Source organism: Eulemur rufifrons, chromosome 17, assembly GCF_041146395.1.
Source record: "Eulemur rufifrons isolate Redbay chromosome 17, OSU_ERuf_1, whole genome shotgun sequence".
NCBI lineage: Eukaryota > Metazoa > Chordata > Mammalia > Primates > Lemuridae > Eulemur > Eulemur rufifrons.
In genome coordinates, this window is record NC_090999.1 from 87,087,838 (window position 1) to 87,102,774 (window position 14,937).

The 14,937-nt window shown below is 38.3% G+C and overlaps 1 protein-coding gene across 1 annotated transcript; it reads left to right on the top strand.

Annotated features, from left to right (window-relative positions):
- Positions 1–11,855: 11,855 nt before the first annotated feature.
- On the top strand, positions 11,856–12,786 carry FTMT (ferritin mitochondrial). The gene has a single exon (XM_069492788.1). The coding sequence runs from the start codon at positions 11,934–11,936 to the stop codon at positions 12,642–12,644; it is 711 nt and encodes a 236-aa protein (XP_069348889.1). The 5' UTR covers positions 11,856–11,933; the 3' UTR covers positions 12,645–12,786.
- The last annotated feature ends 2,151 nt before the right edge of the window (positions 12,787–14,937 follow it).

Consider the following 14,937-nt stretch of genomic DNA (forward strand, 5'->3'; position numbering starts at 1 on the left):
TTTTGAGACAGAGTCTCACTCTGTTGCCCAGGCTAGAGTGAGTGCCGTGGCATCAGCCTAGCTCACAGCAACCTCAAACTCCTGAGCTCAAGCGATCCTCCTGTCTCAGCCTCCCGAGTAGCTGGGACTACAGGCATGCACCACCATGCCCGGCTAATTTTTTCTATATATATTTTTAGCTGTCCATATAATTTCTTTCTATTTTTAGAGGTGGGGTCTCGCTCTTGCTCAGGCTGGTCTCGAACTCCTGAGCTCAAACGATCCGCCCACCTCGGCCTCCCAGAGAGCTAGGATTACAGGCGTGAGCCACCGCGCCCGGCCGATAAGGGATAGTTTTAAAAGTGTCCTGCACACATTATTCTAAAATATCTCCATATGTCACTTATTTTGGTGTTTTCTAGTAGGCATGCATGACTGCATGTCATCAATTTGGTGATTGAGAAGCTTAATACCACCATTTTTCTGTATCATGAAGATAGATTCACAATTTAGCTTTGGGCTTGTAATTAAATGAAACAAAAAAACTCTGATTTATTAAAATTCATTGTAGATTTTTGGACACAAATTTATTCATGCTCAGGCAACAAGAAATTATTTTAAAGGTTTTTGAACTGAAATTTGTATTATCCTTACCTCCAAAAAAAAAGATGTAAGTAAAATCTGTATTCTCCTCGTTATATTATAAGTCATATCCAGGTGGGCCAAGTTAGTAAGGTTAATAGATAATATTGCTGGTAGTATAGGCTAAAAAAATATGAATAGCATTTTTTAAAATGTGGTTTTATATCAAAACAACTGCAACAACTATGCCCCTATAACAGCCCTAAATTCTAGTTAGCACAAATTACCATTTCCTCTCCCAGAAAGCACATCTTTAATAATCTTTCACACAACTTATTCTACCTTAATTCTCTCCTAATTGTCCTAACCTACATTGCCATCTCAATGTGTCTCCTGATCTCTACAAATTGTTATTTCTTGTCACCACCCCTACAGTTCTCCCACTGTGCCAACACATTGGTTGCTCTCAACAGAGAGATGACTAGAGCAAAATCACTAGTTTGTGTTTAGAGATTTCTTTCCCCTATCTGTGATTATCTGACCTCTTCAGAAGCCCCGCAGGCTTGGGGCCACCCGTGGCCTTCTGGATCCTTGAGTGCAGCCTTTTGACTGAATCCAAATTTTACAGAACAAATCCTTTTAATAAATAATTCATTAAATCCTTCTAAAATTTATCAATGCTCCATTAGCAGTTTCCTTTCACTTTTTTATTTTTATATACAACACTGCAATAAAGTTAAAAGTTTATGTACTCTTTCTGTGCTGCATTTTTTCCATACGATAAATTTCTCAAAGTAGGATTATTAAATTATACAGTTTTATAGAAGATTCTTGAGAACAAGATGAGTATTTTCTCTTTTTTTGTAGATTCCTACAGGATTCATACAATATTCCAATGTATGGTAGTCACTAAATGATGTTAGCAGACTCTATTATGATTAACTGAGTAGTTGACTATTGTAAAATTGAACTGACCTTGTAAACACTCTGAATAAATAAAATTGATTTTACCTTTTCATTTTTTCCTACGGCAATAGATTCTACAAGCCATCTCAAGTTTCAATTAAGGAGGCTCTAGTGATAGGCAACTTGTTGTTGAAAATAGTTTTTTAATCTGTTTGATTCTAATACAAATGAAAATCATCCTTCCTTTGTCACTGAGTGATAACTAGTGTCTGTTGGTTTTGCTGCTTTTTATATACCAATCATTATCGGGGAACATACGTTATTTAACTGCTGAGTATAGTATACTGAAAGAATACTGTCCTAAGGCAACCTTGTTACTATTAAAATATGTAACCCTGCCAATACTTTCTAACACATAGCTTCGTCATTTGTAAAGTAAGAGAAATGAAATAGACATACTCAACAGCCTTTTCTGGTTCTAAAATTCTCTTCCAAAATCCTTGTCAATAAAGATAGCCTTGCCATGTTATTCAACATTTAAAATATTTCTCCCATTTTGATTAAAAATGGAATTATTAGAAACCATTTTTCCTGGATCCATTCAGATTATATAAAGCTGGAAATAAATGTGTATATATTGCTGTAATTTTTAAAGAGTGAAAATGGCCACACAGGTTCCTACTGTGCACGGTTAATGTGACGATTCAGTGAGAGAATGCTCTTAGTGAGCTTTGTATCGTACTTACCATATAGAGGCACTCGGTGACTATCACTTTTCTTTATTATGATCACTGGACTAGGTTTGGAACTTATGTTTAAATGCTGTATCACTATATCCTGTTTTAAATTATAGAAATTGGTCAAAATAGTAGAATCAAATAATTAATCATTACCAAAAGCATTTTAATGTCATAAAATCTGTATTGTCTTAGGCCTTTTAACAACAACAACAAAAAATACTTTCAAACATGCTTACTTGTGAGCCAATAATGAAAGAGCTAAGAAAAAACAAGCAGAAGGGACTACAAAGAATACACTCATAGTCATCAATCACCATCAGTTAACTAGGTCTGATCCATAAACTGAAAGAGTCCTGTGTTATGTAACTTGAGTAACAGTGGCAAACAGTATCTTTAGTGCAAGTAGCACCCCTGCAGAGTTCTAGCACTTAAAGTAGCTACTCCCAGCATACATAAAGAACAGTACACGTATGTTTTATGAACTTTATCATTCCAGAATATTTCAAACTACAGCATATTATAGCTAGCAAGGACATACACACTATTAAATTCTTTAGAGCTAGGAAAACTTTAAATCCATTCTCTTCTCAGGTGCAATGTGGATATTATCCATATAGGAACAAATCACCACAGAAATTTTGTCTTCACTTTTTCTGCCCCAAATGCAAGCCCATTCTCTCACCTTTGGGAGTTTCCCGTGCTGTTTTGTCTGCACAGAGTCCATCCCCCAACCTCTTTGAAGACCACAGTCAAATCCTACCTTCTCTACAAGGTAGTCACTAACCCTTCTCCTGTACTTAATTTGAGATGCTAATGCAGTTGACTTTCTATGATTAAATGTGGTTCTACCACTTTTCCATGAATCCACAGAGGCCCTAAAATCCATGTTTCTTTTACTCTTTCACAGTATTGTTTGCTTCCTACTCTTCTAGCATCAGAGGCTCATGACATGATTTTTTAATTGAATTGAATTGAACTGAGCTGAGTTGAAGATGAGTGTTTATTCAATCTTTAAGTATGTAAGGCTCAATATTAATATAGTCACTAGCCTCCACTAGCAATAAAGCTAGACAAAAATAAGCCATTACATGAACTATAACTAAATCATTAAACAAACTATAATTCCCCTCAACTTTGTTCCTAAAGTACAATTTGGAACCAAGAAAGTTCAGGGACTTGATGGAATTTTAGTCCACAATTTGTTTCGTTAATGGTATTATTGACTGCATTGAGTCAGGTACCATGCTAAATGCTATATACACAAGACTGAGAAAGATGGGCATTTCCCTAACAACCAGAATCTTTCAGTGTAGTAGAGTAAAAAAGTAAATAGCTACTATAATTCAGTGTTACGACTGGGTAAGTACAAGGGGTTGTAGATGGTCTGTAGGGAAATGAAGGCTTCCAAGAACCATCTAAGATATGATAAAAAAAAACCATGGAAATTGGCCAGCAGACAAAGATGCAAAAGAAGAGAGGATAGGTAGCCACAGCTGTGAGAAAGCAAGAGCAGCCAGGGAGCTGTAAGAGGATAAATCTATTTTAATTTGTTGATTCTCTTTAACAGCTACCAAAGGGTCTTCTTGGGTTCAACTAAAAATTCATACTTATGAGACTAGCGCCATACCTACCACTCAGAAGGACACAAAACGGGAAGTGCAGCTTGCTGGCGCCACAGTATCAAGCATTCCTCATCAGTGTGGACTTAGCAGTATCTCATACAGCAATTCACACAGCCCTCCAGAAGCTATTTTCTTTCCAAGTAACAACTCAGATGCCAGGAAACAAAATCCACATAAAATGAGAAGGAGAAATGCCCTAGCTAAAAAGCTTTGTATCCCACAAGAGCCACCATGTCTTGTAACAATTCCATGGTTTCCAAGGACCCCACGATCAACATGCCCAGGAACAAAAGTCACCACACTCAGGGAAACCCAATGTTAATTTGCCAACCAGGGGTAATTTTTCCATAAGCAAGATTGGCTGGAAATATGCTCCACATTTGAACAGAGCTAGACAATTAACCAGTGATCATAACCTCATACACAAGGAGAAAGATAGGTTAATTCCCTGCTCACACTCCCCTGTGATTAGTTCTGGGTGGAACAGTCATCCACACAACATATAGAATCCTGTGGGAAATGGACAAATGGTACATTCTGGTCTCTTAAAGAAAGTTCATAATGACTCAAGCATATTGGGATTGGAAGAAAAAGTAAATGATGCTGGAATTAGCAAGAGAATAGCCACAAAGAAGCAAAAGAGAATGTATTTTGTATTGTTTAAAGAACCACTAAAAGGTTTAAAACATGGGAATGATTTAATCATATTTACATTTCAGAATGTTATCTGTGGCCACTCTGTGGAAAATAGGTTGGGAGAGCATCAGAGTGTCTAATATCTTAAGTCTGACCCTACAAATCCACTCTCTAACCTTCCCTCTCCTGCTCTCTTGTCCAGGGGCTGCTCTGAATGCACTACAACAATGGATTCCCTACTTTCTGGCTTCCTGTTAGCCCTAACAAGAGATCCAAGGGAAGGGAGAGAATGAGGCCGGGGTATTTATACTCCTGAATTCTTCCTTTCAAGGTTTCCTAAGGTTGGTTCTATCCCTTGGCAAGATATCTCTGCTCCTTTCGAGGTGATTCTCTCTGAACAGTTCACTCTCACCTAGTAACCCCCCTCTCCTTGAGATTAGCTCCAGGGCCCTGAACTGTCTCTTCTGGCTTCCCTTCCCACACATGTGTATATAATCCTCTTAGTAAACCATTCCAGAATTGTTCTAATTTATGTGCTCCATCTGTTTTCTGCTGGATCCTGCCTGATGACAACGAGACATTATGCTAGGCAACAATTTAGTAGGCATTGCTATTCTACCCAAGCTCCCCCTGGAAAATTTTTACCATTTGTGTGCCCTTCCCCCTCTTCTCTGGTGCTGCTTCTAACAAGTGAAGTTGTAACTTTATTAGGAAGTCAGCCCTCAGACTACAAGGGCTGCTTTGTCAGGACATGCAGACAGGCAGAGAGTATAGATGTCTACAACTTCCTAGAGTAGCCCTTAGAGGATGATTGACTGGTGCTGGAACATGAAAGCCTTGCTCCCTTGCTCTTTTGATGCCCTGACAAGAGATCCTAGAGAAAATATTAATACATTGCTGTAATGGCTCTTCGGAATCTTCAAAAAACTGATACTCCATGTTAAATAATATATTCACAGAAATAGCAGAACTGCCTGTGCAGAATTATGGGAGAGAGCAGGATCAGAAGGTGAGCATGCTAGAATGGATCTATTTGTATAAGACTCAAGAATCCACCAGATGACCATATTCCTTGGAAGGCCACTGTTTAGACAAGGCAAAAAAAGAATGTGATGATGAAGTAATCACCAACAGTATTCAGAAGATAGTAGTGTAGGCCAGGCCTATCAAAGGTGCTGTCATAGATATAGAATTGGGTTACCTAGCATCAGTGAATATGGCAGGATTCCAGAATAGCAAGGCCAGATAATAGCACTTAATTACTAGAGCTAAGGTGAACTTACCACAATAACCACAAGATCAAAATGTCAACCAGGGGCAGTGACCTGCAGACACCTATGGTAATGTTTATTGACCATGGTGTTACTAGGGGCAAGACAAATGAGCAGCCAGCATGATATAGATGATATAACAAAAAAAAAAAAAGATCCAGAATAAATGTCAGCTGTATCAATGGAAAATTATAACCAGTTGTCCAGTTTCCAGACATGAACCAGTTCTCATACCCAGATGGATTAATTAAAAAAGAAATTGTGTTTCTTTAAAGAAAGACCCTGTCACTCCATGGCAAGTATATACAGTTATAATTCACTCTTTTCTTTCCCAAAATGGCCTATGGACATTTATTTCAATAATCACACACTGCAGAAGGAAAACTACCCAGATCTTTGAGGATTGTTGGATACAGAGTCCAACTGATGTAAAAGTATATGGAAGTCATGTGACAAATGACATCCTGGCCCCAGGGTTATCTCATTGTGGGACCAGTGTATCCATGGACCTATCCAGTTGCCATTATCTCAGTTTCTGAATGTGTAATTAGAATGGACATACTTAGCATGTCCCAAGGATCCTCACACTGATTCTTTCACATAAGAAGTAAGAACCACCAGAGAAAGGTCAAGAAGAAGCCCCTGAAATTTCCCATCCATCAAAGTTCTTGGAACCAATAAATACTACAAGGAATTTATTCTTGGAATGGAAGAGGTTAGTTTCACCCCCAGAGACTTAAATAAGGCAGAGTTCTTGGTCCCCACTCTATCACTATTTAATTCACCAATCTAGACTCTGCAAAGACCAAAAGAAGTATTGTGAAGCTTAGTGTACTTACCAAAGCAGTAGGCCCAACTATAAATTCTGGGTATAGCATCTTTACTAACACAGACCAAGCAAGTGGTATGTGGATTTTGATATGGCCACATATATTATTTTCACTATCCATCAGGAAGAAGCATCTGAGGCAGTTCACATTCACCTAGGACAGGCAGCAGTGTATATTCAGTCTTGCTCCAGAGATATGCTAATTTGCCTGCTGTCACAACAAATCCAAAGACACCTGGCTCATCACAGAACATCATGTTGGAATTATGGCACTGCATTAATGGTGCCATAACTCATACTCTAATGAGTAAAAAAGGTATTCTGGATAGTCAACTAAGAGGGTGAGAAGTAACCGGGGACTGGAATATGGGCAAAGTTTTAGGAGTCCAACAGTTTAAGGCATGCCAACATCTCTTGCAAGGTAAAGAAAGAATTACAGCATCTTGCACCTCCAACCCTAGATGAATGAAATGAATAAATAAAACAGAATTTGCTAGACTTCTTGTGGTTTTAGAGGCAGCATGTACTACACTTGGAAGTTTGGTTCTAATTCATTTGTCAGGTGATGTAAATGGTTTCCCAGTTTTTAATGGATCCTAGAATAAGGCAAAAAAAAGTACTCTATTACTGAGTTCAATGACTCCCTTCTGAATTTTGAGAGCTTTCCTAGTAATAACACTCAGGGTAGCAATATGTAAGTTTATAAGCTTTTTCATTTCCCAAGGCAAAACTCTCTATTGTTCTCTAGTCAAAACCCTCAAATACTCCATTAGCAGCAATTCCATAATCTATAGCCATTAATGGATTTATCTCCATTATTCTTGCTTCATCATATTAAGGCTTCTGACAGCAAAGGGACCTGAATCCATAGTGAAAATGAAGAGTTGCTTATGTGACTGACCTTGTTATGTAAAAACAATGAAAAGAAACGAGAAAAGGAGACAAATGTATTCATTACATGTGTAAATATCAAGGGGTACAGTTACTAAAATCAAGTTCTTTAGGCTGGGCATGGTGGCTCACGCCTGTAATCCTAGGACTCTGGGAAGCCAAGGCGTGAAGATCACTGGAGGTCAGGAGTTCAAGACCAGCCTGAGCAAGAATGAGACCCTGTCTCCACTAAAAATAGAAAGAATTTAGCCAGACAACTAAACATATATAGAAAAACTTAGCTGGGCATGGTGGTGCATGCCTGTAGTCCCAGCTATTAGGGAGGCTGAGGCAGAAGGATTGCTTGAGCCCAGGAGTTTGAGGTTGCTGTGAACTAGACTGATGCCACGGCACTCTAGCCTGGGCAAAAGAGTGAGACTTTGTCTCAAAAAAAAAAAAAAATTCTTTAAAGAAAGTAATAAAATGTTATCTATATATTGCATAAATCAAAACATGGCTTAATAAAAACAATCCACATTCATATAGTTCTTTAATTTCCTATTGGAAAAGCATTTTTACATATATAATAAATTCTTGTTTAATGTGTCTATGAAGGAGAAAAGAGTGAATATTGTCAGTCCTTTAGAGACTAAAACCACCAAAGTACAGAGATTTTCTGCACAGCCTCAAATAATTTAAATTAAAGTGAAGACATCTCCCAATATATTTTATAAAATTATATTAGGCTAATCCGATATGCTATATAAAATAAGAATTTCTATCCCAATTCATTTTGGCATTTGCAAAGCTTTATTGTGTGTTTATTTTTTAATATGTGTCAAGCACTGGGCTAGGCCTGGGATTTAAAAAGGAGTAAAAACAGTAGGCTCTGCCCTTAAGGACATACGTATACATACACACAGACATTTACACACACATATACAAGGAACTGTAACATGATATGCTCTTGATATAAGCAAAGTACTTTGACACCAAAAAAAACTCAAAGTGATTAAGTCTGAATGGTATCATATAAGACCTTACAGAGAAGGTAATATATTTGATGAGAGCTTAGAAGATGAGATGCATTTCATTAGGGAGTGAAATTTCAAAGGTCGGAAGGATGAGCTCTAGATTAGAGGGGAGGAAAGTGAAGAAGTAGAGAGAATTCAAGAGAAGCATGAAAGCTTAGAGGGAGGGTGTTCACGAAAGAGAAGCCATTAAAACTAAGAAAGAAATGAGTTGTGAAGAGCAGGGGACGATGGTCTAGGTTTGCATTTTGTTAGAACATTAAATTTACTACGAATACTAGAAATCAAAATGCCAATAAGATAAACATAACACCTACTACATCCTTGCATTTTCAAAGTCTAGCAAATTATAAAAGACAAAGTTTATAATGGGAAAAAGAAATATTTTGACAGATTAGCATGAGATATTTAAATGTGTCTTGTGTTTTATGACATTATTTTGCATTACATTTCATGTATTGCATTTGTTTTATATCTATGCATTTTATTACTTTGGGGATAAACATTTATATGAAGGGCATCAATTTTCCTAAAATACTAGTAGCAGCAGTCAGCATTTAATACCACTCTAAACAATCATTTTCATAACCTCTCTTTAGGGGCCTACATTTCAAAGATAGCAAAAATTTGAGTAAAATAAAAGCAAAGATGGGTATAGAGAAGTAAAATTTGTGAGAAATTGCCTGGTGAATATCAATCACATTCTAAGAGCAGAGTGTAAGTACAACTAAATCATAAGCATCACCTTTTACTTATGGTACACACTTTAAGAAGCTCATTTGAGAACAGGGAGCTTACTACAAAACTACAAGTTTGACATTCCCATATGATAAAAGGATTTCAACCTCACTACTCATACATGATAGCAACAATATAATACATGTAAATGTTCTTTGTAACCTGTGTAAGTCTTCCATATTCAATAATAATAATATCTGTCTACTGAATAATATAAAATGACTGATTTTGAATCATTAAATGGAAATTATCCAATGAAAACTATTAATTATTCTGAGTGCTTATTCCATGTCAAGCACTGTGATTAAGTGCTCTGTATACATTCTCTTATTTAATTATTTCAACCACCCATGGAGGCAAGTAGTATCCTAAATTTACAACTGAGGAAACTAACCTAGAAAGACAATCTGACTTGTGCAATGAAAAAAGGAAAGTAATACAGAGAAAGTAATATATAGATAGCATAAGGACCTGAATAGTACTAATATCAAAGAAGTAGTACTAATATCAAAATCCCAGATAATAACCATAAGAAATCAAACAGCTATTTAAAAAAATGGCCCAATATAAAAATGGGCAAAAGATTTGAACATACAATTTACAAAAAAAAATCTTTGTTTGGCAAAAAGAAGGTGAAAATATACTCAGCATCATTAATCATTATGGAGATGCAAATTAAAAACACAATGAAACACCAGTACACATGCATTAGAATAGCTTAAATTAAAATTTTTAATTTTAAATTAAAATTAAATGACTGACAACGCCAAGTGTAAGCAAAGATGTGAAGGAACTTAAACTCTCACATACTGCTGATGGGAATGTAAAATGACACAATCACTTTGGAAAACAGTTTGGAAGTTTCTTTAAGAATTAAATATATATGTTTCATATAATTCAGCCATTCCACAACAAGGTATTCATCCAAGAGAGATGAGAGCATCTGACCATATAATGACTTGCACAGCAATGTCCATAACAGCTTTAATAGTCAAAAACCATAAACATGCCAGGCACGGTAGCCCACACCTGTAATCTTAGCACTCTAGGAGGCCAAGGCGGGAGGACTGCTTGAGGTCAGGAGTTTGAGACCAGCCTGAGCAAGAACGAGACCCCATCTCTACTAAAAATAGAAAAAATTAGCCCGGCATGGTGGCACCTGCACCCATAGTCCCAGCTACTTGGGAGGCTGAGGCAGGAGGGTCACTTGAGCCCAGGAGTTTGAGGTTGCTGTGAGGAGGCTGAAGTCATGACACTCTAGCCCAGGCAACAGAGACTCTGTCAAAAAAAAAAAAAAAAAAAACCCTATAAACAGCCAAAATGTTCATTATCAGATGAAAGGATAAACAAATTGATATATCCATATAATTATATACTACTCATTAATAAAAGGAACTATTGATAAAAGCTACAACACAGATGGATCTCAAAATTATGCTGAGTGAAAGAAAGCAGGCAAAAAGGAGGACATATTTGTTGATTCCATTTATACAAAATTTTAGAAAATGCAAACTAATCTATATAGTGAGAAATGCTGATCAGTGGTTGCCTGGGATGGGTCAGAAACAGGCAGAAGCAAGAGATTACAAAGTACAAAGGGGCATGAGGAAACTGCAGAAAAATGAATATGATCATTATCTTGACTATGGTGATAGTTTTGCAGATGTATGCAAATGTCAAGCCCTATTAAATTGCATACTTTAAGTATCTGCAGTTTATTTTATGTCAATTATACCTCTATAAAGCTGTTAAAATGCATAAATTTATACGTGCCCATAATATATATTTTTCAGTATTTTTTTTAATCTCTGAGGATTACTATCAACATTTTATCATTGGTTCTCTATGGATAGAGGAAGAATTAGGGATGTTTTGAATTTTCTTCTTTGAGCTCATCCCCATCCTCATTTTCTCAATGCCCTACAACAATTATATATATATATTCTTTTATGACTAAATGCTATAAAAATTTAATTTTTAAAAAGTCTTTTTTAAAACGTGGTCTTTTTAAAAAATATGTATCTCTGCATTAACGAAAGACAGGAAAGTAACATCAAGTTTAGAGGCAGTATTAATATTCCTCCTACATCTCTACAGTATCTTCTTTACAGTGAAGATAAATTTTATATTTAAAAATCAAATATATGTTTTAAAAGAAAGCATTGGCAATTATTTCCATACTCAAATTTGTTAAGATAACCAGGAAGTCAATTTGCAGACACCCGCTTTGGAGGCGGACCCATACTCTCACCAACGAATTGGCGGCGACGTCTGTTTTACTCCCTTTCACTGTCTTGCCGCCACCACCCCTTGGTCTTTGGACAGGAAAAGGTCAGAGAGGAAGGGTGAGTATGGCTCAGGCCTTCTTTGGCAGGTCAGGGCACCTGCTCTGTTGACAGCATTTTTGGTGAAATAATAAATTACAACCGCCCAAGAGTCGAAATTTTGCGTCGACTACAGGGGTGAACGTTTAGGTAAACGGAGGCCCGGGACTGGCATCTGTCTGCATTGGCCTTTCCCAGAGGCCGAGTGCCACGCTCGTCCCCACCGCGATGGAGGCGGCTTCCCCGCCCCGTCCCCGTGGAACTTCGAGCTTCTGGAAGGGAAAGGGCGTGTGACGCAGTCACCGTCGCTTAGGGCAGCGTTCTCGTTCAGACCTGATGGCCGGCTCCTGACCGTGCACTGAGCCAGCCTGGCCTCAGTTTCCCGCTTTCCAAAGAGGAGGAGCCATGCTGTCCTGTTTCTGGCTCCTCTCCAAGCACACTGGCCCTTCGCTGGTGTCCCTGCGCAGTGCGCGCCGTGGCTTCCCGTTCCCTCCTCGCTGGGGGCCCGTGCTTCCCGCTGGCCCCCGGCTGGCCGCTCCCCGCCGCCCGCTGGCCGCAGCCTCCTCCCAGGACCCCACCCTCTCCCGGGTGCGCCAGAACTTCCACCCTGACTCCGAGGCTGCCGTCAACCGCCAGATCAACCTCGAGCTCTATGCGTCCTACGTGTACTTGTCCATGGCCTATTACTTCTCCCGAGATGACGTGGCCTTGAACAACTTCTCCAGGTATTTCCTCCGCCAGTCCCGGGAGGAGACAGAGCACGCAGAGAAGCTGATGAGGCTGCAGAACCAGCGAGGAGGCCGGATCTGCCTGCAGGACATCAAGAGGCCGGACCAGGACGACTGGGAAAATGGGCTGCATGCCATGGAGTGTGCTCTGCTCCTAGAAAAGAACGTGAACCAGTCGTTGCTGGAATTGCACACTCTGGCCTCAGACAAAGGTGACCCCCATTTGTGCGACTTCCTGGAAACCCACTACCTGAATGAGCAAGTGAAGTCTATCAAAGAGCTAGGTGACCATGTGCACAACCTAGTTAAGATGGGGGCCCCGCATTCTGGCCTGGCGGAGTACCTTTTTGACAAACATACTCTTGGGAATGAAAATAAGCAGAACTAAGCTGCAGGCTGCCCTTCCCCGCAGGCTACCCAGTGCATCCCAAGACCAAGCGCCAGCTGTCTCCTGCTTTCTTGCCCTTAAAATTCACCTATATCTTTATACTCATCTCCTGTTACACTGTTCCTCCAATAAAGTGATTTGTTAAAAATAAAATATGTTTAGCCTCAAGTTAACAAGGGCTTTTTTCCGGCATCAAGATACTCATTTTCCCAGTGTCAAAGAGCCCAGAATACTATGGTATAAAAAGGACTGCAAAAAACTACTGAAAGTAGGTGCAAACTAACTTTTTCCAGTTATCAAATATTATTCCAGGCCATGAACCTACTAACATTCTGAGATTCTCAATTCGACAAGTGCCTGCTATTTTCGCTACGTTATGCAAAGGCTAAGGTGGAAAAATGAAATATACAAGTAACTATAAGTGAAGAGTACACATAGTACTGTAAAAATCATACATGCCAAATTCTACAAAACTTTTACCTTTTCCCAGTATATGCCAAGATCCTAACTGTCTGGAGATGATCTGTTTTTTAAACAAATTCATAATCAAATAAATTTGGAATAAGCTACATAAGGTGTCAGTGCTGGCCTTGGAAAGTAACTGAGTGTATTAACATTTTAAGGGGTTTGGGAAGTCTTGTGATTAAAAACAAACAACAAATTTGAATTATTTTTGTTTAGCTCAGTGTTTCCCAAACATAGGCAATCTCTCTCTCTCTCTCTCTCTCTCTCTTTGTTTTTTTTAATGTTGATAATATAACAAAGCAGATCTATCTGATTCCAGACTCTTTATACTTCACCACTAGGCCATATAGCCTTCCTTTTAACATACCAAAAAGAGTGAAAACATTGCGTAAAAACACCTTTATCTAGTCTTTACAATAGAGAGAAAAGAATATTGGGGTGGAAAAAGTCAAGAAGGAATCTGGAATAAAGGAGTCATCTAGCCAGGTGGGTGTTTTCTTTACAGTGGGTGGGAGTGAGATGAGTAGAATGCTTGGTGAGCTGGTGAGCAGGCTCTGGGCTAGACCTGAGCACAGCAAAAGAATGCTGGGCCAAAAGTTGAGCCATCAGGAGCTTCATCTTGTTGTACAGAATAAGAATCTGAAAACAACCTAAATGTTTGATAGTTTAAATCTTCTGAGACACAGATACCAAAATGTGATTAAGTGTACAGAACTTAGGGGAAATAGAAAGGGCTCTGAGAGAAAATGGGAAAGGAGCTGGGAGAAGCAGGGAGAGCCTTCAGACTTAATGCAAGTCTGATCCCCAGGGAAGGAAGAAGGTAACGTTGTGCATAGTTCTTTGGAAAAGTCTGCAAGGCTGTCAGGGAGACCTCAAGCCACAGTCACTAGTCAGGGGAATCCCAGGTGTCCCAGAAATGAGCCTCCCTAATTCCTTTCCTATATTCAGTTATTGACTGGGAACTGTGGACTTGTGAACTAAATATGATGAGTCAATTTCAGAGCACAGCAAATTATGGCCCCTGCAGTCCAAGATCTGAGAAATACATGCATATTACTGCACAAGTTCAGCAAAATGGTTTATATTAAAACACCGTACATGGACCAACACTCTGTAGCTATTGTTAAATATGATTTTGACAAAATCCTTATGAAGCGAGCAAAAATTCACAATGTGTTATTTTAAAAACAAATAATATTACAAAACAGGATTACATCACATGGTTCTACATGTACAATTATAGGGACATTATATATATATATCTGTATGTAAAACAACCAGAAGTATATATACCAAGTGAAGCTACAAAATCTCTTAAATAGTGAGATTGTGGTTGATATTTATTTTCTTTAATTAATGGCATTTTTAAAATAAACTTCTTATGGACAACCTAATGGCTAAGAAAAGAAAAGCAAAATATAAGATGGAGAGAAATGCAATAAAGGCCTGAACTATGGTAAAACCAATGGAAATAGAAACAAATAAATGCTGGTGAGAGTTTAGAGGCAGAATCACTTAACTTAAATTCTGCAGTCAATTGAATGGAGGGAGTTAAAGAAATGGGGAATGGGAAGAAAATCGATGGGTCTCAAATTCGAGGTACTGGAGAACAGGGGATTTGAGAATAAATAGGAATCTCAGCAGGAGGAATAATTAAAGGTAGGGAATTGAATAATGATTTTGATTTTGATTATGCTGATCAGTCTCACTTTAGATTTTCTTCTTAAGTGGGCCTATTTTGTTATGCAGGAATCCTATTACATTTCTATAGAAAATTCCCTCTTCAGTTTTTCTAGATGAGTGTTTTTCAAATTGTGCATTGCAACCC